The sequence below is a fragment of the Rhamphochromis longiceps genome, linkage group LG11 (assembly GCF_057381845.1).
Source record: "Rhamphochromis longiceps isolate RC_006_pf linkage group LG11, R_longiceps_female_GT1.1, whole genome shotgun sequence".
In the NCBI taxonomy this organism is placed as follows: Eukaryota; Metazoa; Chordata; class Actinopteri; order Cichliformes; family Cichlidae; genus Rhamphochromis; species Rhamphochromis longiceps.
In genome coordinates this window covers 36066743-36087361 of record NC_140567.1, presented here as the reverse complement: position 1 = coordinate 36087361, position 20619 = coordinate 36066743, and the positions used below count along the sequence as shown (strand labels likewise).

Sequence of the window (20619 nt, the reverse complement as noted above, 5' to 3'; positions counted from 1 at the left end):
ATTGCAGAGACAGAGAAGGAGAGCACAATCTTTGGAGTTTTGATTATACTTTGCACCAGAAACTCATATTTCAGAAGTCAGAATGTGTGTTTTATCCAGCCTTCGTATATCTGTTTTCCACTGACTGAGTGCTGGAGCTGATGCAGGGGCTGTTCTACGCTGGTTCCTCTTCAACACCAGCCTGCAATTGGAAACATTTTTCCAATTGCAGGCTGTTGATTCTGTTCATCTGGACGTAGAGTTTTCAGTGGGTTAAACGTTTCATAACTAATCCAAGTGACTTCTTCACATCATGTTTGCATCAAGACAATTTCATTTTGTCTCATTAGTTTAAATTCATTTAGTTTCTAGACTAGATATTCTTATTTCACTTAGTTTTTATAATTTGAAAATAGTTTTAGTTTAGTTTTTATTTAGTTTCAGTGTTAGTTTTAGCCCTTTAAATTATTATTTCTTATTTTTGGAGGGCATACAGGTGTAAAATGAGTTCATTTGTGGATTTCACCCACTTTACTTAAAGTTGGGCTGCAAGTGAGCTGGTCACTCCTGAACTAGCAACTGCCCAGTATAATATGGTCATGTGACCAGCATGTCAGGCCACAGTGACCTCATGGCCCAGTGCTGTTCCTGCTGTTTCTGTTTCTGATGAGAACTTTGGTCAGTTATACTTTTGCTGTTAGCTTTTTCTAGCCCAAGGACAGAGGTGTTATTCAGCATGAAACTAAACTAACCTGGGAAACAGTCTTTGTGCTACATCTATAACTACACGTCCTTAATTGTTGATTCAATTCAGAGGTGAACATATTTAGATATTGTAAAGTTAACTGCTTCTTTTCTGAGTTGATTGTCCTCTTTCAGCATGTAGTTTGTAAGGTTCCTGAAAGTATAGAAGCTTGTCTGTACGGTTATTTTCTAATTAAAGATAATTCTTCAAGGATTTATATCAATTATTTTATACATTCCTTGTCATGCACTTGTATTAGAAGCTTTCAAATGAAACACTTGGAGGGTATTTGTATATAACAGTGAGTTAAAACTGTTTGCATGAGGACTGAACGTGTTTTTGATTCATGTCTAATAATTTCAAGTCATTGTTTGTTGGTTTCTCTTTTCAGCGTTTTGAGAGACAACCCTCTCATTTGCTCATGTGAGCTCTACTGGCTGAAGCAGTGGCAAGAACGCGGTGACCTGGATAACCAAATGTTGTCTTGCTTGTCCGATGGCGAGAAAATGTCCCTTTTCAATTTGATGATAGAAAACTGCAGTGAGTATGCGTTTCATTGTTTCTTGTTGAGAAAGCTGTAAAAGGTTTGACACCAGTCAGCTGTTATGATTTAACACAAGCCAACAGGTTTTATGACATTACCAGTAGTTTATTGGCAAGTCATGCTACACGTGTGCTGGTTGCACACGTGAGATCTGGTCAAAGGTTTGGGTTTTTGTTTTTAAAAAAAATAATGTTCTCACCTCATGCGCAGTTAAACCCTGTTTGCCAAAGCGAACCTCAGGCTTCAGATTGTTGTAAATGTTCGATTTTCAATATTTTTCTCCGTCCTTCTGCCTGAGCTCACACGACTCAGCACTGATTTCCTTGTATGCTCTGGCTCTGCCATAGATTTTAAATAAAAGATGGACTTAGCCACAGTGATGTCACCCAGTGGCTTCTAAACTCTGCATTTTGAAGCATCCACTTAACTTTATGGCCGTCACAAGTCACCATATTTGCACAAGAGGATGAAGTTATATAGACTTTATGAGCACATTGCACAGCTACACAGTCCTGCTAAGTAACAGTAACTATTAAGACTTATTTCAATAAAGCTGAAACACAAGCTTAAAAAATCAGACTCGCTGCCATAAAAACAAGGAGATGCTTGCATGTATTTATGTTTTATATCCTTTTTAAAAAGCTACTTTTATTCCTTCCCAGTTGGGAGGTTGGGAGTCACCTTACTACCATGACAAATATAGACCCTTAATCCTAATCTTATTGGATAGTCTGTACATCACTATTACCAGTCACTATTCATTGGTAATTACATAAATAAGTAGAGCATAAGACTGCCTGTGAGAATCAGAGCACTCAGGCTGATAAAGGTAAGCCTCTACTTAGTCAAATGGGTCAGTTATTAAAAATGTAGACTTAAATAACTGTTTGTGGTTTGCCTAAAAATCTTTATTAGTGCTATGATTTGGGGTTTCTAACTATGGGAGTCTATAGTGATCGTCTAGATCAGGGGTGTCAAACTCAAATACACAGTGGGCCAAAATTCAAAACTGGAACAAAGTCGCAGGCTAACGTTAATATTTATTGTAATATATTTATTCCTCCAGATATAAGAATGAATCTTTTCTTATGGACTCAAACACGTTTTGCTGAAAAACTGAATATCGAACAAGCAAAACTTAATACTAAACAATATATATATTAGCTGTATAATACCAGTAGGCCAGCTCTAATAGTAATTTGGTATGGCTTCGCGGGCCAAATGTAATTAGTTTGCGGGCCAAATTTGGCCCGCGGGCCAGAGTTTGACACCTATGGTCTAGATTTTGGAGCCAGTCTCAAGTGGCCACTCGAGGAACTGCACTTCTTGGCACTTGAGCCCCAAATTTTGCTTCTTGTGCTGTGTGTGAGATGAGGAGGAAGCCAGGCGAGGAGCAGCCAGTCAGAAGAAATTGGACTTTTTATGAGGTTGAACACCAGTCGAGATGTGCTGTATGTGAGAGCCAACAGAGTAAGATCACACATAAAACAGTCTTTAACTGCACGCTTACTAGTAAAAGTGTACTGTCTCATTGTGCCAGTATAATAGGGTAGCCTTTTAGAGCGAGTAAGAAGCACCTTTGCCTAATCCAGTATTTCTGAGAAGTGAGAATGTTTCTTAGAGAGCGTCTCTCCTGTGGACTACATGTGAGAAAGGTCAACTCTTCTCCAACCTGATTCTTCAGAAATTCTCCACAATTCATGTGTGAAAATGACACAAGATAAAAAGCATGTTTTAAATATGTGAATAACGCGAGGCTCAAGTGGAGCCCCTTAAAAGTTGCAGAGCTGGAAATGCGCAGCCTGTAACACGACTTATGGATTTTTCTTTAGGGCAGAAGTTGAAAATGTAAGAACTTGTTTCATTTGTATTTGTTAAACCACATGTGGTGGAGATTTATTTTGTAAAGTTCATCAGATCGGGGCGATCATGGCTCAAAGAGTTGGCAGTTCATCTTGTAACCGGAAAGTTGCCGGTTCGAGCCCCGGCTTGGACAGTCTCGGTCGTTGTGTCCTTGGGCAAGACACTTCACCTACCGCCTACTGGTGATGGCCAGAGGGGCCGATGGCGCGATATTACAGCCTCGCTTCTGTCAGCCTGCCCCAGGGCAGCTGTGGCTACAACTGTAGCTGCCTCCACCAGTGTGTGAATGTGAGAGTGAATGAATAGTGGAATTGTACAGCGCTTTGAGGGCCCCGAAAAGTGCTATATAATTTTTTAATCATGTTTTGTAAGCAGTATTTGAAATAATGCATCTACTTCAAATTGTCTTGAAAAATAATATGTTTTTGTTCCTATTCAGGATATAAAAGGCTGCAAAAAAGCAGGTACACCAAAATGTGGGGAAGAAATTGGCTCAACATTGTTGCTCTAATCACATACAGCAGGAACTTCTTGTTGCCAGGAAACATATGAGAGATTTTGTCCCTGTGCTGTTTTTCTAAAGAGCTTTGAAAAAAAAGAGGAGGAGTTCAACTCTATACTTAGTTGCACCATCACAACAGCAACCTGTGTTTATTGCTATGTACTCTCATGCTGTCTGTCCTGCACTCTCAGGCCTGCCTGAGGTGAAGATTACCGCCTCACAGGATAAGATTCTGGAAGGAGGCAACCTTACATTCGTATGTGAGGTGGAAGGAAGTCCCACTCTCACCGTGAGATGGCAGACCGAGGCCCTCCACTCTCACTTTTTTACCAAGGTAGCTGAGAATTTTCAGCATGTGCTCAACAAATACAAAATTAGTTTTTCTTTGTTTTTTTAAGATGTCATAGTTTTTCCTCTTCCTATGATCCCCGATGGACTGGATGATGCTCAGATCAGAGCTCTGTGTTATGAAAATTGACTTTCTATTAGTTTTTTTTATTAAATTTAAAAAGAAATTTTTAAATTTAGTCTCTCTCCCCAACCAGATGCGACAGATGGCCCCGCCCCTCCCTGAGCCTGGTTCTGCCAGAGGTTTCTTCCTGTTAAAAGGGAGTTTATCCTTCCCACTGTTGCCAAAGTGCTTGCTCATAGGGGGTCATCTGATTGTTGGGTTTTTCTCTGTACGGTCTACCTTGAGGTAATTGCTGTATCATTGTAGTCAGGGTTTTTACATTGTGGTTCCATTTCTGATCTGCTGTAAAGCTCTTTAGATCAGCTACATTGAGCCTAAAGTGACATAAATCACCTTCAAATGCGGCTCTCTAATCTATTGATCCGTACTAGAGTAAATTGGGTCTCATTTCATCGTTGTAACACGTATACCTCCAAGCGATGTATTTGTAGTTAAACACCTTGTCTGTGTGTGCCGGCGGTAGCTGCAGGAGAGCAGAGACTCTGCGCTGGAGCTGGTCCTTTACCTCACCAACGTTTCCTCCAAGGACAACCTACACAACCTGACTTGCGAGGCCGAGAACCAAGCTGGGCCAGGGGAGAGGATGGTGCAATTGGACATTGAGTGTAAGTGCCTGCAAAATAAAACCGAGCTCTTGAAAGCTCACAGGCTCAATACAAATCGTCGGGCTTAATGGAGGTTAGGGCGAGAGCACACTGGGGCCATTTTCTAGTGCAGGCAGGGTGGACAGCCAGAGAAAGGGAAAAACGCACTGCACTGATTTCTTCTAAATGCCCCTTCTACAAATACGAGTATGTACCCACCATGCTTCTAATGGAGCTCTCTGTCACCTGCCACTCACTCTGCCGACTGGTGAGTAGTGTTAAAATAGTATAAGTGAAGTGCAGCGGGTATGGCTTGCTTTTTAATGCAGGGATACAATGAGAGGACAAAAGAAAGTGAACTCACCTCACCTTGCTCTTAAAGAACTCCTTCACCTCATGTACTTTTACAGTTTTTTCTGATTGCTTAAGCACATTTTTTGTAACTATTGGCTAATTTTGCAAAACTCTTCACACAAATAAGAAAACCTGTCACCCAATAATCAAAACATTGTAGTTCTCTTGCAAAAGCAAACACAGCTAGATTAACTCTTCACACCTTCGTAAAAATGGTGTTTCCGTATCAAACAGTACACACAAGCCATCATCTACTAAGCACACAATGCGCCAACTGCACACTGATGGTATGAATACAAAACACATCTGGCTTTTGCTTTCTCTGTGCACAAGGTAGGCTATGTCAGTTTGAGCTCATACTTCTGTCATAGATCCATAAGCATAGAGGGATCCAAACTTCAAGTACTGGTGTTTATTCACACACATCAAAACAAACACAAGTGTTTATTTCCAAGTATAGGATTATTTGCAATCGCCATAATGACTATATGGGTTACTTGGTCTGCAGTGAACATGCTTCCTCTGCCCCCAGCATCTGGTCATCTAGCAATTCTGTAAAGTAACAATTTCAGTATTTTTACATCAGTGGTATTGGTGTGTTTCTCATTGGCATATGGCAGTGCTACAAATCTTTGTGCAAAGTGACTGTACTAACCGATTCTCATTTCAAGATGTCCTTATGGTACTTGCTACAGTGTAGCGGCTCAGTTTAGGCTGGACCCGTTGGCCAGCTACCCTCAGGGTCATTCCACGGTTGATGACATGGTCCACTATTGTAGCTCTGATGTCATCAGCAATTCTATTTCTTACTCTTCCTACCCTTCCTCTCCCCCCTCCTCATCTTCCTCTCCCCCCTCCTCGTCTTCCTCTTGCTCCTCCTTGTCCTTGTCGTCCTCTTCATCCTATTTCTTCACCTCCACGTCCTCTTCCTCGGCCTCCTCTACTTCTCACTCTTTCTGTTCCCTCCATTGTACTCCGCACACACAGCTTACCTGTATTATAGTGCTTAGGCTGATTGCAAAGTGAACTAATTATCTAAGAAAGTTTTGACATGTGAAAGTGTGCCATACAGTTGGCAAATTAGTGTTAATGATAGCCATACATGTGTATACTTTTGCTAGGAGTGTGTTGGAAATTTGGTAATTGAGTGTTGTGCAGTGAATTGTGCCTACAGTTTTGCAAAGTGTGTGTTACAAAATTGCAAACTGAGTGCAAAGCAGTTTTTGTGCTTTTAGTTTTGCAAACTCAGTGAGTGGTTTTGCTATAAGTCTGAATAGTTTTAGAGATTGTGCTACAGGAATCACAGTTAGGGTTTAAGCATTCAGAAAAAACTGTAAATTACACTTGCAGCTTGACCCTGGAGGTTTACTGTTGTTTTCTCCTTTCGGATGCATTAGTGCATCTGGAAGTTGAACAATGAGGAATGACAGCACCCAGCGGTCCCACTGAAGACAGAGTCAGATGCATTAGTGATACATTACTGACAATACTACCCAAACAATATCATATATCACCAACTCAGTGACACTCATTAGAAAATAAAGCCAAAAAGAGCAGGGGCGCCAATCAGCTGAGGCCAAATGCACAAGCATCAAGGGACAGATAATGAGCATCAGGAAAATGAGGCTGATAACCCGTGCTAAGATCTGATTTGAGCCTGTGCTAATGGACTTTTCCCTCCTACACCGGAAAACCGCTTCATCCGCAGTGATTGGCAGTCTGTAAATGCGTTAGTGCAGCTAATCTATCAACATCGGCCCCCCTGGTGGACGGACACTCGTTAACCGCTAGCCCTTTAATTATTCTTAATTACCTCCCAGAACAGTGGGTGTTTACTGCTGAGTGGCTCTCTGTGCCATTGATTCATGGTACTCGTGTGGCTTCCCTTTCATATAAAAGAGCTTTTCTAAATTGTGCTTTTTTTTTAACTTTAAGTCTGAAAAGGTGAAAGCAAATCATCATTTTTGTCAACATCTACTGTCCCAAAAGATGGTGTCTTGCCTGCAAAGCATCCAGTTAGCACCGACTCTACCTGGACTGGGGCCAGAAATCATTTATTGTGTTTGCCATGTTTCACAATGTTCATTGTATAATTCTGCAATGAAGTCTGAGAACTGGCAGGCTCATTAAACATAATTCTAGCCTTCCTTTTCACCCCTGCAGTGAAATTGCTTGTGTAAGATTAGCAGAGGTCGCTAATGGATGATTAGTTAAATGTGATAAATAGCACTAATTTTCACTCGGTGTAACAGACTTTAGCGAGCCCTCGGTAAAGAGACGAATGCCTTGGTATCTCCTTAGCGCAGCACTTTCTGGGGTTGGGTCACGGGTTAAGAGCAGCAGAATGACTCGTGCACATCAGGGGTTTCTGCAGTCGAGAGTTGTGTTCGATCTAAACAAAGCCATTTCCTGTAACTTCACGTCCAGAAGAGCTTCCAGGTAGCATTTGTGGTCAGGGGCACGACAACGACCAGGATTTCATTATTCATAGCAGGTCAGCGCAGGTTTGCAGTGCAGATGGAGAGCATTGATTCTTGGAAACTCAGAGGCAACCTATAGAGTACTGACCTGCTTTGTTATGTGTGAGTAAAATGCACATTCAGCATAAAATCAGGGCTGAGCATATATAATTATTATTTGACTGTAAGTGTATCTATGTGTATTTCGTGGGAGAACTTTTTTAGTATGGGCAAAGTTGCAAGCATAGACTGTATACAAAAGATGGACATGACCACAGGTCGAGTGTCTTGTTATTTTTTAAGTCAGGGTTGGCTTTGATAACTTTGATTGATATGTTGGTTGCAATAATAAGACTTGAAACAAATGATTGAGACCTTAAACTTGTCAGTAAAATGTTAATTTGGGTCATAATTTAAGTGAGCTGTAGCCTACAAAATCTGACTTCCTGACTTTCATCCAGAGAAGTTCCCAATGAGGTAATTTCATTGGTTAATCTTTCTCTGATTGATTGTTTTGCCTATGACTGAGTGTTTTAAGTCAGACGCAAAACCACAGAGTCTTTATAGATGTATTATATTATATTATGACTATGTTGTATATAATATTAAGTGCTTAGCTGAAAGACTGGAAACAGGTGGAACCAACTAGTCAGATGCAGTAGAACTGAGCTAAGCTAACTGTCTGCACTACACAAACATGAGGATTGAGTCAATATTCTCATTGAACTCTTGCCAAAGATTTATTTCCCAGACTACCTTTTTTACTTTCTCAGTTGATTTTTTCCATCTAAAAATACATTAAATCAAATCACCAGGACACCATAGACAGTTTTTGAGCTCATCTTTTCTTTAGAAACTCATTTATGTCTGTGCTCTGCTACTTCACAACTCAAAACTCTGTGTCTCCTCGCAGTTCCAGTCAGAATAATCTTCCTGAATAATGCTGTGCCGCAGCACCACTGGTGTTTTCCGTTTGCCGTGGACGGCAATCCCGAACCGAACATCACCTGGCTTTACAACGGCAAGAAATTAAACGAGACCAGATACATATACACGCAGCCCATCGTAGATTCAGGCGATGGATCGGAGAAGCACGGATGTCTCTTCCTTGACAAGCCAACCCACGTCAACAATGGCAACTACACTCTGATTGTGGAGAACAAACTGGGAAGAGATGAGGCCACCGCACTTGGGTTTTTCATGCACAACCCCTTTGACAATTTTGAGGGGGTAATTCCATGTGAGTTCCTGTTTTGCTACTCTAAACTAAACTACTCACTGATTACTAATTATCTCCTAGAGTCATGTCTCACTTGGCGCCATCTTGAAACATCTTGAAAGCCAACTCTGAGCACATTATTTGGCCAGTTATTTTGAGGCCTTATCCAAATGAGCCGGGACATAAAACCTGGATGTGTAGAATTATATGTTTTATTAATGATAAATGCTACTTTAAAAGTTTGCTGATATTATACCAAAATTGTAAAAGGTTCTAATTCTGCTATCTTTGTAATCACTTAAATGTTATTAATTAAAGTCATTAGAAGTTGTTCATCATCCTGTAATATCAACTATAGCTGCTGGGTTTCCCTATGGAAATCACATTAAATCCATTACCTACCAGAGATGAAAGAATTTGCAGACATCTTAATCATCACGTGTAGAATAAATATCTTTAATTCATCTCCAGGTTTTCTTTGCATTATAAGTCACTTTAAAAATCAATCAAGTGAACAGCGTATGTGCCCGTGCACTGCAGTGGAAACCACTGATTACCAGCCTGATTCCTAGATAGGGAACCAAGATGACCACCATCATCTAGAGAGGAGGCATCTACTCTTTCCTGGTGCCAACCTGTCACATATGCAGCTTTGTGTCTTTGGTTTAAGTTTGAAGGAAGAAGAAGGGCATGCCTTTTATTTTGAGCAGTTATGTTATTTATGGAGGTAACCTGCTATCATTTAATTTATTGTTTTGGCCTTGGCCTACCCTGACATTAATTTAAACTCCCGCTTTTGTGGCTCTGTGATCAATAAATACAACATATATTATCTGTGGTTCTTGTGGCTGCTGAGGGCAAGGGAGATGGATGCCTTTTATATTGTGTCTTGGCTGCCCGTTGATGGGGTTTAACAACAAGGTTGGAGGAAAGTCCACTGGCAGCCATACTGGAAAAGCCTTCAGTCAGTTATTTGGACGGTTGGTCGCTGGGACATAGAAAACTGTATAGAATCACCACAAACTACACATGGAAGCCCCAGGAAGCTTACATGTGCAAAAATCTACATCTACCTACGTCTTTACTATGATTATCAGCATCGGCTGCACAGATCACAGTTGAGCGACAGCCACGAGGCCGGTGGAATTTCATACGCTGAATGTGAGACGTCAAATCCAAATGGAGAACGCAACATTGCATTCACAGGAGGGTGATGAAAATATATAATATATAAGAAATAATAATAGAAATAATCCAACCATCCATCCATTCGCTACCGCTTATCCTTTTCAGGGTCGCGGCTCCCAGCTGTCATAGGGCGAGAGGCAGGGTACACCCTGGACAGGTCGCCAGTCTGTCGCAGGGCTAACACATAGGGACAGACAACCATTCGCACTCACATTCACTCGCACATTCACACCTAGTGGCAATTTGGATTATCCAATTAACCTATCCCCACAAGTTGCATGTCTTTGGACGGTGGGAGGAAGCCAGAGTACCCGGAGGGAACCCACGCAAACACGGGGAGAACATGCAAACTCCACACAGCTGGGATAGGCTCCAGCGCCCCCGCGACCCTGAAAAGGATAAGCGGAAGCGACTTTATAGTCTTTATATCTATATCTATATCTATATAGATAGAGAAAAAATATATATATACATAACTAACAATGCAACAAATGAAGAGCTTAATGAAAACAGAATGGAGAAAATGATATGAAGTGTTGATAAAGAGCAAAGGTATCATCTGGACTTAAGTGTGAGTGAATTATATAAACTGTACGATGATAGTACCAAGTTATGTGCCGGGAATTCATAGCAGTGCTCAAGGTGTGTTATTGCCCTTCAGTGTTAAAGTGATGAGGAGTGAAGAGGGAGCACATTAGATATCTGACAGAGACAATAATGTAAGTGTCACTTAAAACTAATTGATCGTCATACTAGTTCTGGGGATTCTTTCTATGTCGTGAACTGAAAGGTGTCGACCTTACTGCATTGTGATTCAGTGCTTGATATGTAGAAATAGCCAAACTAAACAGAGTGAATGCACCGTGAGAAGCGCATGTTGCATCATGGTACTCTGTGCTGTTTGCTCATAAATGTGTTTTGTGCTTTTCCCACATGCAAGACGTCGTGGGTCAAAGTAAGTGTTCAGTTGATTTTGAGTCTATAAAATATCTCAGCATGTCCTTTGAACACTGAATGGAGATCTACGTGTCATTTTATTTGTTGCTCTCACTCCTGCCCCGCAGGTCCTACAAACAAATCAGACATGGACGTCACAGAAAACCCGGAGAGTCGGATGTATTTGGTGCGTCTGTGCCAACGCTTCTCAATCCCAATGCAAAAGCAGCAGCTAATGAGTGTTAGTGACTGAAAATACAATGTTTGTTTGACAGGTGTATGTGGCCGTGGGTCTCGGTGTGTTTGCTTGCAAACTTCTGCTCATCATGGTTTTGGTTGTCTACAAATGTGGCCATCATTCCAAGTTTGGAATTCACAGTAAGTTATTTAAGTTTGACTGCAAGCTTGAAATTAGGCACGAAAGTTAAAGGAGAAGCCTGATGACACTCGTCTTTTAATTGGAACTGCAGTCACAGACAGTAATTAGCTCTAATTAGTCTAACGGCTATTTCCATAATAAGAATCTTAGCTCTGTCAAAAGATTTAAAAAAATAACTTAATGGGGCTTTTAATGTTCACTACTTATTGTATATTAAGTCTGTTGCTTCATCGTGACTGGAGAAAGGTGAAAAAGGACTAGTTATGGTTTTAGTTATTCCCTAACCTGCCCGAGAAACTGGGCATCTAACCCCAGGATATAAGAGCGATATCAGGCTTCTCACCTATTGTGACTGTATCGCGCATGAATGACAAATGTCAATAAATGATATGACTGGGACAACTTTTGTATTAAAAGGAGTTTGAGAGGACTGAGTGAGCTGCACCTCTGCAGCTGCCTGCCGCTCATCTGCCTGAGGTTAGCGGCAGACTTACACATGTGCCTTATGACAAGTCAGTGATATTCATTTCCGCTCAGAATTAGACTCCTTCCTGCCACTTCAGTCACCTATAATTTGGTTTCTAAAGGTTGAAAACTTTTCCCAGATGTGTTGCAAGACTTGTATTTCTTTCAGTAACAATGTGCTAAAAGGTTATTATGTTTTTTTTTACTTATTGCAGAAACATGTTTTCATACTCGAACTTTTAGAGTCGAAGGGAGAAATGAAAGTAAAAGCTTTGGTAGGAAAACACTGACGTGCTAGAAAATAAATGAATTATGGAAGGAGGTAGGTTTATGCCTTGTTGGCATGCTGTCAGACATCCATCAAGAAAAAGTGACCACAAACATTACACAAACGGATTGTGGTCACATGAAGCACAGGCTTTAATCACATGGTTTTTCTATAATGGACAACAGTAGCTCTGTTTTATATATATATTTGCATCTATGAAGATTGCATTCATTGCTTCCATCAAAACACACCTGGATCCCCAACCAAACACTTTGTTCAGTTGTAACGGGAGAAAATTGTGAAGATTTTTAAAAGTAATATAGATGTATTAGAGTGAACGGAATCTAAGGCTTTACATGATTTTTCTATGCGCGCCTCTGAAGAATGTATATGGAATAAGTCAAATGTTCTGCTAAGTAACTGTTTCAAATCACAGATGGTTCTGTCAGTCTCTTAAAAGGTAATGCACAGGAGAGACGGACTAATATAGGATTTCCACTGAGCTGTAACTTTGCTCGCAGGCAGCCACTGTGTCGGCTAAAGTGCCTTAATTATTGCACGAGAACGGCGGCAGAAACCTCCCCTGGCCACTGCCACGGGGTGAGGGCCATTAAAGAGGATGGCTGGATGGACAGATGGATGGCTGGATGGATGAATGCAGGAACACACACACACACACACACACACACACACACACACACACACACACACACACACACACACACACACACACACCCTTCTCACTCTCAGAGTGCCTAAGTGGCCCTGATTGCCTAAGTGGACCCTGCTCCCTCTTTCCTTCCTTCCATCGCTTCTGTGCTCTCTTATTGTTGTTCCATTTTCTACCATGTTGGACTCTGGGGGTTCTGTGGTTTGCCTTCCTAAGTGAGGTTTTACAATTTGGACCCCACTTGTTTGGCTTTTAATACGCACTATAGTCGGGGGTTGCTAACCGCCCAGGCTTCCTGTATGGTCATATTTTTTTCACTTCAGTGTGCCCTGATTGCTGCATGGTTGATGATGGTGATTATTAGAGCTTGTCATCATCTGTCACCATGGTACCAACAAATGTGCATCCAAGTTAGTAATAGTGAATGCCAGTTCCTCGAAAGGAAAAATGGGTTCTGAATTGCTTCTTTTGATGGCTGCTGCAATCACAGATGGTTGGAGACTGATTAGGTCTCATTTCTCTCATTTTTATTGGCTTTGCTCCGTTTCATTAGGATCATCAGTTCTGGGGAAGGAGGATGACCTGGCCGTGTCACTGCGCTTCATGAACTTTGGTACCAGCCCGCCTTCCTCCGATGAAGACTCTGGCCTGTCTAGCTTCGTAGAGAATCCACAGTACTTCTGCAGCATAATCAAAGACAAAGACATGTGTGAGTGCTTGCTGATGAACTTCTGTAATGTTTTATTTGAATGTCACAGAAAAGTAAACAGAATTGTTGAAGTGTAGTTTTACTGCGAGCAGGACATAGAGGCTTTTTTCTGATGAATCATATTTTATATTAGATATTTTTTAAGAACATCATAACCAACATAAGACTAAAAAAATACATGCACGAGCTTCTCATGTTCCTTCTTTATGATGTTGCAGTCATTGGGAACCGCTACGTCGATCACTACGGCCGTCTTCCTTTGTTAGTCTACCACCACTATGTGTGGTTTAGTGATGGGTCGTTCGCGAACGAAATGGCTCTTAGAGCCGACTCTTTGACGTGAACGACGCGAGCCGTCACGTGGGGTTTTTTTTTTTTTCTTTCTCTCAGCCTCTCTCTCGCACTTTTTTCCCGCTTCACTCTGCACGCGAGCCTTGTGCTTTACGCTGGGCAGAGGGGGGAGGGACGGTAGTTACACTCAGTAGCACAGGAACAGAGCCAGAGAGAGAGAAAGAGAGGCAGGGACAACAACATTAGAAAGGTATAGTAATCATCCACAACTATTTTCGGTTGCAGATGATAAAGGATTGAGAAAGTTTATTCATGCAGGTCCATATGACAGAGAATATGCATGTTCTTTTAGTTTTCATATTATAATTTATATTTAATTGTGTTGTGGTTTGCAGTGTTTTGTGTTCTTTTCACTTTAAATTTGTGAAAGGAAAAAGCTGAAAATTTAAATAGTTAAAACTTGAAATGTGAATAGTTGATTTTTGTATTATATGATTTATTTATTACATTTTATGTGGAGTGAATAAATAAAAGTATATTTACGGTGGCCCCTAGAGACAAAGCACATACAAACTTCAAATCACGTACGAACTCTGAAGCATGTACAAACTCCAAAACACGTAAAAACACGTACAAACTCCGAAGCACGTAAAAACTCAGAAGCATTTAAAAACTCAGAAGCACATAAAAACTCAAAACACGTACAAAAGACAACAGAAGTGCCCCAGGATGCTGGGCGCAGTGTTGAGCCTTTGTTATCTTGTGGCTACACAAGCCAGCAAGTACCAACGACCGGATTTGGTGTGTGGTAATAACAGGTAAATGAACTTTTTTTTAAATTATTTGAATATATATATGAGTGCCTGTGTATAAATACACAAACAATACACACATGCTTTCAATTGTGTAATTTAAGTGATCTAGTAGCTCTGCTTTGGAAGTTCAGTTCATGCTAGAAATGTGTTTTGGAGTTTGTACGTGTTTTGTCTCTAGGGGCCACCGCATATATTTATATATAAACATATATAAATAAAACCACTTGTTTTACGTTAGTAATTCCTTTTGTGCATAATTTTATATTATTGTTAATAATAAATTAATTAAAGCAACAAAACAACCTGAAGAGCCGGTTCGGAGCCGAAAGAGCCGGCTCTTTTTAGTGAGCCGAACCTAAAGAGCCGGATCTCTAAAAAGAGCCGGAAATCCCATCACTAGTGTGGTTGGTTAGCCACCACCATTTTGTCCATGTCCGTATATATATTCTCCAGCACCCCATACATATATATATATTAGAGATGGACCGATCCGATATTACGTATCGGTATCGGTCCGATACTGACCTAAATGACTGGATCGGATATCGGAGAAAAATAAAAAATGTAATCCGATCCATTAAATATCACGAAAGCACCTCACAAAACTTGCAACACGCCTCAGAACGTTAGCATGTCGGAGCAGTATGCATCACGTGATAGAGCGGCTGTGGCATGCGGGACCTGTGGTCTGGATAGCATTTGGAGCTTCGCTAGCAACCTGGCATTTCATCTCCGACAAAGTTATCCCCGAGAGAAGTAAAGCAAGTGTGTAAGTCCATCTCTGAATGTTTGTAAAGCATTCCTGCGTTAAGCTTAACGAGCGACTGCCTCTCGCTCTCCGGCTGCTACTTCAATCGTGAAACTGCTTAAATGATCAGCTGATCGGCTTTTCTGTCGGGAGTCCGTCTTTGTTTTTGGCCCACTTTGCACCAGAAAGAGGAAACCAGCGGCTGAACAACAGCAGCACGTTTAAGCTTGATAAGCTGTTGTTAGAATTTATTTAATATTACTTTCTACACCAGGATCTTTTTCTACGTAGCTGACGCTGGTAACTGTGCAGGGGCGGATCTAGCAAAGTTTAGCCAGGGGGGCCGTAGGGCACAAAGACATACTTTTCTTTCTTATTCTCATTTAAAATGTCTAGCTTTTAATAAATAATTATCTGACACACAAAGTTTTAATTTGATGTAAAATGAATAGAAGTCAATTACTGTATATAGTGACTATTAAGTCTAATATATATACCCTAGTAAGCTATAGTACTTTTTCCTTTGGGAAGGTACCATCTGTGCAGTCTGCAATTTTGTTGAAGAAAGATGTTGAATCTATTTAATATTTCTTGAAAAATAATTGATTTCTGTGCATTTTTTTTTCACACTGCATCAAATTAAGGTTGATTACGTCGATTAAGCATCATGAGGTGGAGCGTGAGGGGTGGTTCCCTATTTTTTATTTATTTATTTTTGTTGTTGCTGGGAGTTGGAACCCTATTAGTTAGGTTGCTTAATATTTACGCTAAGTACTCTTTAAAATACCAGAATAGGGAGGATGGTGTAGGTTTAAGTTTATTAGATTGATCAGTATTGCTGAACTATGAAATATTTTTTTTGTATACAGGTATAACAGAATAGCTTTAGTGTAGTTGTTGTTTTAAACTTGAGTATGAACTTGCAGACTTGCAAAATGCAGCAAGATATTTTAAAAAACAGTTTTGTTGATTAAAAAACACTATATCGGATTCATATCGGTATCGGCAGATATCCAAATTTATGATATCGGTATCGGTATCGGACATAAAAAAGTGGTATCGTGCCATCTCTAATATATATATATATATATATATATATATATATATATATAGATATATAGATATATATCTATATATATATATATATATAGATATAGATATATCTATATATGTATACGTATACATAAAACACCCAGCACGCCCCTGCGGGCGGTTTATCCTTCAAGCTCGGGTCCTCTACCAGAGGCCTGGGAGCTTGAGGGTCCTGCGCAGTATCTTAGCTGTTCCCAGGACTGCGCTCTTCTGGACAGAGATCTCCGATGTTGTTCCCGGGATCTGCTGGAGCCACTCGCCTAGCTTGGGAGTCACCGCACCTAGTGCTCCGATTACCACGGGGACCACCGTTACCTTCACCCTCCACATCCTCTCGAGCTCTTCTCTGAGCCCTTGGTATTTCTCCAACTTCTCGTGTTCCTTCTTCCTGATATTGCTGTCATTCGGAACCGCTACATCGATCACTACGGCCGTCTTCTTCTGTTTGTCTACCACCACTATGTCCGGTTGGTTAGCCACCACCATTTTGTCCGTCTGTATCTGGAAGTCCCACAGGATCTTAGCTCGGTCATTCTCCACCACCCTTGGGGGCATCTCCCATTTTGACCTCGGGACTTCCAGGTTATACTCGGCACAGATGTTCCTGTACACTATGCCGGCCACTTGGTTATGGCGTTCCATGTATGCCTTGCCTGCTAGCATCTTGCACCCTGCTGTTATGTGCTGGATTGTCTCTGGGGCATCTTTACACAGCCTGCACCTGGGGTCTTGCCTGGTGTGATAGACCCCAGCCTCTATGGATCTTGTGCTCAGAGCTTGTTCTTGTGCTGCCATGATTAGTGCTTCTGTGCTGTCTTTCAGTCCAGCTTTGTCCAGCCACTGGTAGGATTTCTGGATATCAGCCACCTCCTCTATCTGCCGGTGGTACATACCGTGCAGGGGCCTGTCCTTCCATGATGGTTCCTCGTCTCCCTCCTCTTTCTTGGGTTTCTGCTGCCTGAGGTATTCACTGAGCACTCGGTCAGTTGGGGCCATCTTCCCAATGTATTCTTGGATGTTCGTTGTCTCATCCTGGACTGTGGTGCTGACACTCACCAGTCCCCGGCCCCCTTCCTTCCGCTTAGCGTACAGCCTCAGGGTGCTGGATTTGGGGTGAAACCCTCCATGCATGGTAAGGAGCTTTCTTGTCTTTATGTCAGTGGCTTCTATCTCCTCCTTTGGCCAGCCTATTACCCCAGCAGGGTACCTGATCACGGGCAGGGCGTACGTGTTGATGGCCCGGATCTTGTTCTTACCATTCAGCTGACTCCTCAGGACTTGCCTGACCCTCTGCAGGTACTTGGTGGTTGCAGCTTTTCTAGCGGCCTCTTCATGGTTCCCATTCGCCTGTGGGATCCCCAAGTACTTGTAACTGTCCTCTATGTCTGCAATGTTGCCTTCTGGTAGTTCAATCCCCTCAGTTCTGACTACCTTCCCTCTCTTTGTTACCATCCGACTACACTTCTCCAGTCCGAACGACATTCCAATGTCATTGCTGTATAGCCTGGTAGTGTGGATCAGTGAATCGATGTCTCGTTCACTCTTGGCATACAGCTTGATGTCATCCATGTACAGGAGGTGGCTGACAACTGCTCCGTTCTGTAGTCGGTATCCGTAGCCAGTCTTGTTAATGATCTCACTGAGGGGGTTCAGGCCTATGCAGAACAGCAGTGGGGACAGAGCATCTCCTTGGTAGATCCCGCACTTGATGGTGACTTGTGCTATGGGCTTGGAGTTGGCCTCTAGTGTTGTATGCCACATCCCCATTGAGTTCCTGATGAAGGCTCTTAGGGTCCCATTGATCTTGTACAATTCTAGGCATTCCAGTATCCAGCTGTGGGGCATTGAGTCATAGGCCTTCTTGTAATCAATCCAGGCAGTGCACAGGTTGGTCAGTCTGGTCTTGCAGTCTCGGCTGATTGTTCTGTCTACCAGTAGCTGGTGTTTTGCGCCTCTGGTATTCTTGCCAATTCCTTTCTGTGTCCCGCTCATGTATTGACCCATGTGCCTGTTCATCTTAGCCGATATGATGCCTGACAGGAGCTTCCATGTAGTACTGAGGCAGGTTATTGGTCGGTAGTTGGAGGGGACCGGTCCCTTCTTGGGGTCCTTGGGGATCAGGACCGTCCGGCCTTCAGTTAGCCATTCCGGGTGTCTCTCGTTAACTAGCAGCTGGTTCATTTGTGCTGCCAGACGCTCGTGGAGTGCAGTCAGCTTCTTCAGCCAGTAGGCGTGAACCATGTCGGGCCCTGGTGCTGTCCAACTCTTCATACTGGAGACCCTTTCTTGGATATCTGCCACTGTGATGGTTACTGGACCCTGTTCAGGGAGGTCGCTGTGGTCTGCCCTCAGATCCTCTAGCCACTGAGCATTGCCGTTATGGGTTGCATCCTTCTCCCATATGCTCTTCCAGTATTGCTCCGTCTCCAGCCTTGGTGGTGCTGTTCTCTTATTGTTCCCTTGCCACTGAGAGTACACCTTTGCTGGTTCTGTGGAGAACAGCTGGTTTATTCTCCTGCCTTCTATCTCTCTGGTGTACCTCCTCAAGCGGCTGGCCAAGGCTGTGAGTCTTTGCTTGGCAGTTTCCAAGGCCTCAGGTATGGACAGCTTGCTGTATTTCTTAGGCACCTTATTTGTCGCACCTTTCTGCAACTCCGTTAGTTGGCTAACCTCCCTCCGTGCTACTTTGATCTTGCCCTCTAGCCTCCTTCTCCATGGAGGGTACTGCCCCTTGTCGCTGTTCAACTTGTAGCCAAGCATCTCACTGATCACTGTTGCCGTATTGTAGATGAGCTTGTTAGTGTCGGTAATCGTGGTTGTAGGTATTGCCCGTAGTGCTGCATTAACATCATCTAGCAGACCTTCTGAGGGTACTTCACGTAATCTTGGTAACCGGCTACGGGGGATCCAGGTTTCAAGCTTGGCCATGATCCTATTTTTCAGGTCAGTTCCTCTCGCACTCAACGATCCTTCTCCTATCGCACTTGGGGCTATGTACCCAATCTCGGGTGATGATATCTCCCCCCTGACCTGGCGTCCTGACTCCTCCTTGCCGTAGCATTTGTGTTGTACCTCGTCAATCTCTAGCTGTGAGAGCAGTCCCTTCTTTCGAATGTTGGAACACTGAGCTACTAGTTGTTTCGCCGTCATTGTGGATGTTGGGTATCGAAGAATCCATAGGTCCCTCATCCTATTCATGTAGCCCCTTCCGCCAGGGTTACTTGCGTAGTAGCATTCCAACAATGCCCTGTTTTCGTCTCTTGCCCACCGATGCCTTCTTGTTCCAGTAGCCCACTTTTCGTCAGGGTGCCCTGGTTCCTCAACACCTGACGCGGACCTTGTTGATCCGGGCGACGTCCGAGCCTTCATATTTATCTGTCTCGCTCATGTCTGCGGTAGGCTTGCTTAGCATAGGGGGTCTAGCCTTAGGACCCCTACTGGATACAGACGCCCCAGGCAGGAAATAAATAAATATATATATATATATATATATATATATATATATATATATATATATATATATATATATATATCAATCATTCCTGCCTGTGGCCATCTCCCTGTACAACGCATCCACTTAACACACTGTTTGCTGCTACAACTACACATGTTTCTTTTCCAAATATTTATTTATAAGTGACTTATGTATGTATGTATGTATATATATGTATATATTGTACTATTCTTAGTTAGCGTATTGTCTGTCTTGTCTTAATGTTGGTTTAAAATGGAGCACTGTAACAAAAAATAATTTCCCCCAGGGATCAATAAAGTATTCTGATTCTGATATATATATATATATATATATATATATATATATATATATATATATATATATATATATATATATATAGGCCTGAATATAACTTAGTCCAGAGCAGGTTATGTTCAATAGATATTACATATCTAAAAAAATTTAAATCTGTTTTTATTTATTCATTCCTTAAGGAAATTATGTAATTATTCTTACTTTTAGACCCTTAAAGATCACCACGACTCTTCTTTGTTTATTTTTAATATCATAGTTTTATCTTTCTTTTTAAAATCTGCTGCTCTGCTTCCAGTCCATCAGTCACACTGGTGCGATGCTTCCAACACCAACCCTTTCATGTGAACTCACATGTTGGGAAACTCTGGGTTGACCTATTGAGTTGATAACCACTTTTGTTTGATTGCTTAGCCTGACCTACAATTCTCTGGATACCGTTTGGCTCTAAACACGTCTTGTACTTAAAGGCAGTAACGTACGACATGAGTAGCTACAGCAGTTTCGCCTTTAAGCTTAACCCTTTAATGTCTGGACAGCAGCCACTGCATTCTGTCAATGATCTCAAATA

The 20619-nt window shown here is 41.9% G+C and overlaps 1 protein-coding gene across 1 annotated transcript in view; it reads left to right on the top strand.

Moving 5' to 3' along the window:
- The window catches only part of ntrk1 (neurotrophic tyrosine kinase, receptor, type 1), a 59908-nt gene that overhangs the window by 17363 nt on the left and 21926 nt on the right, over positions 1-20619 (top strand). Inside the window, exons 5-12 of the mRNA XM_085423842.1 lie at positions 1116-1264; positions 3825-3967; positions 4569-4710; positions 8416-8742; positions 10850-10864; positions 10974-11032; positions 11121-11223; positions 13181-13336. Coding sequence (XP_085279968.1) covers positions 1116-1264; positions 3825-3967; positions 4569-4710; positions 8416-8742; positions 10850-10864; positions 10974-11032; positions 11121-11223; positions 13181-13336 — 1094 coding nt within the window. The remainder of the gene's footprint in view (positions 1-1115; positions 1265-3824; positions 3968-4568; positions 4711-8415; positions 8743-10849; positions 10865-10973; positions 11033-11120; positions 11224-13180; positions 13337-20619) is intronic.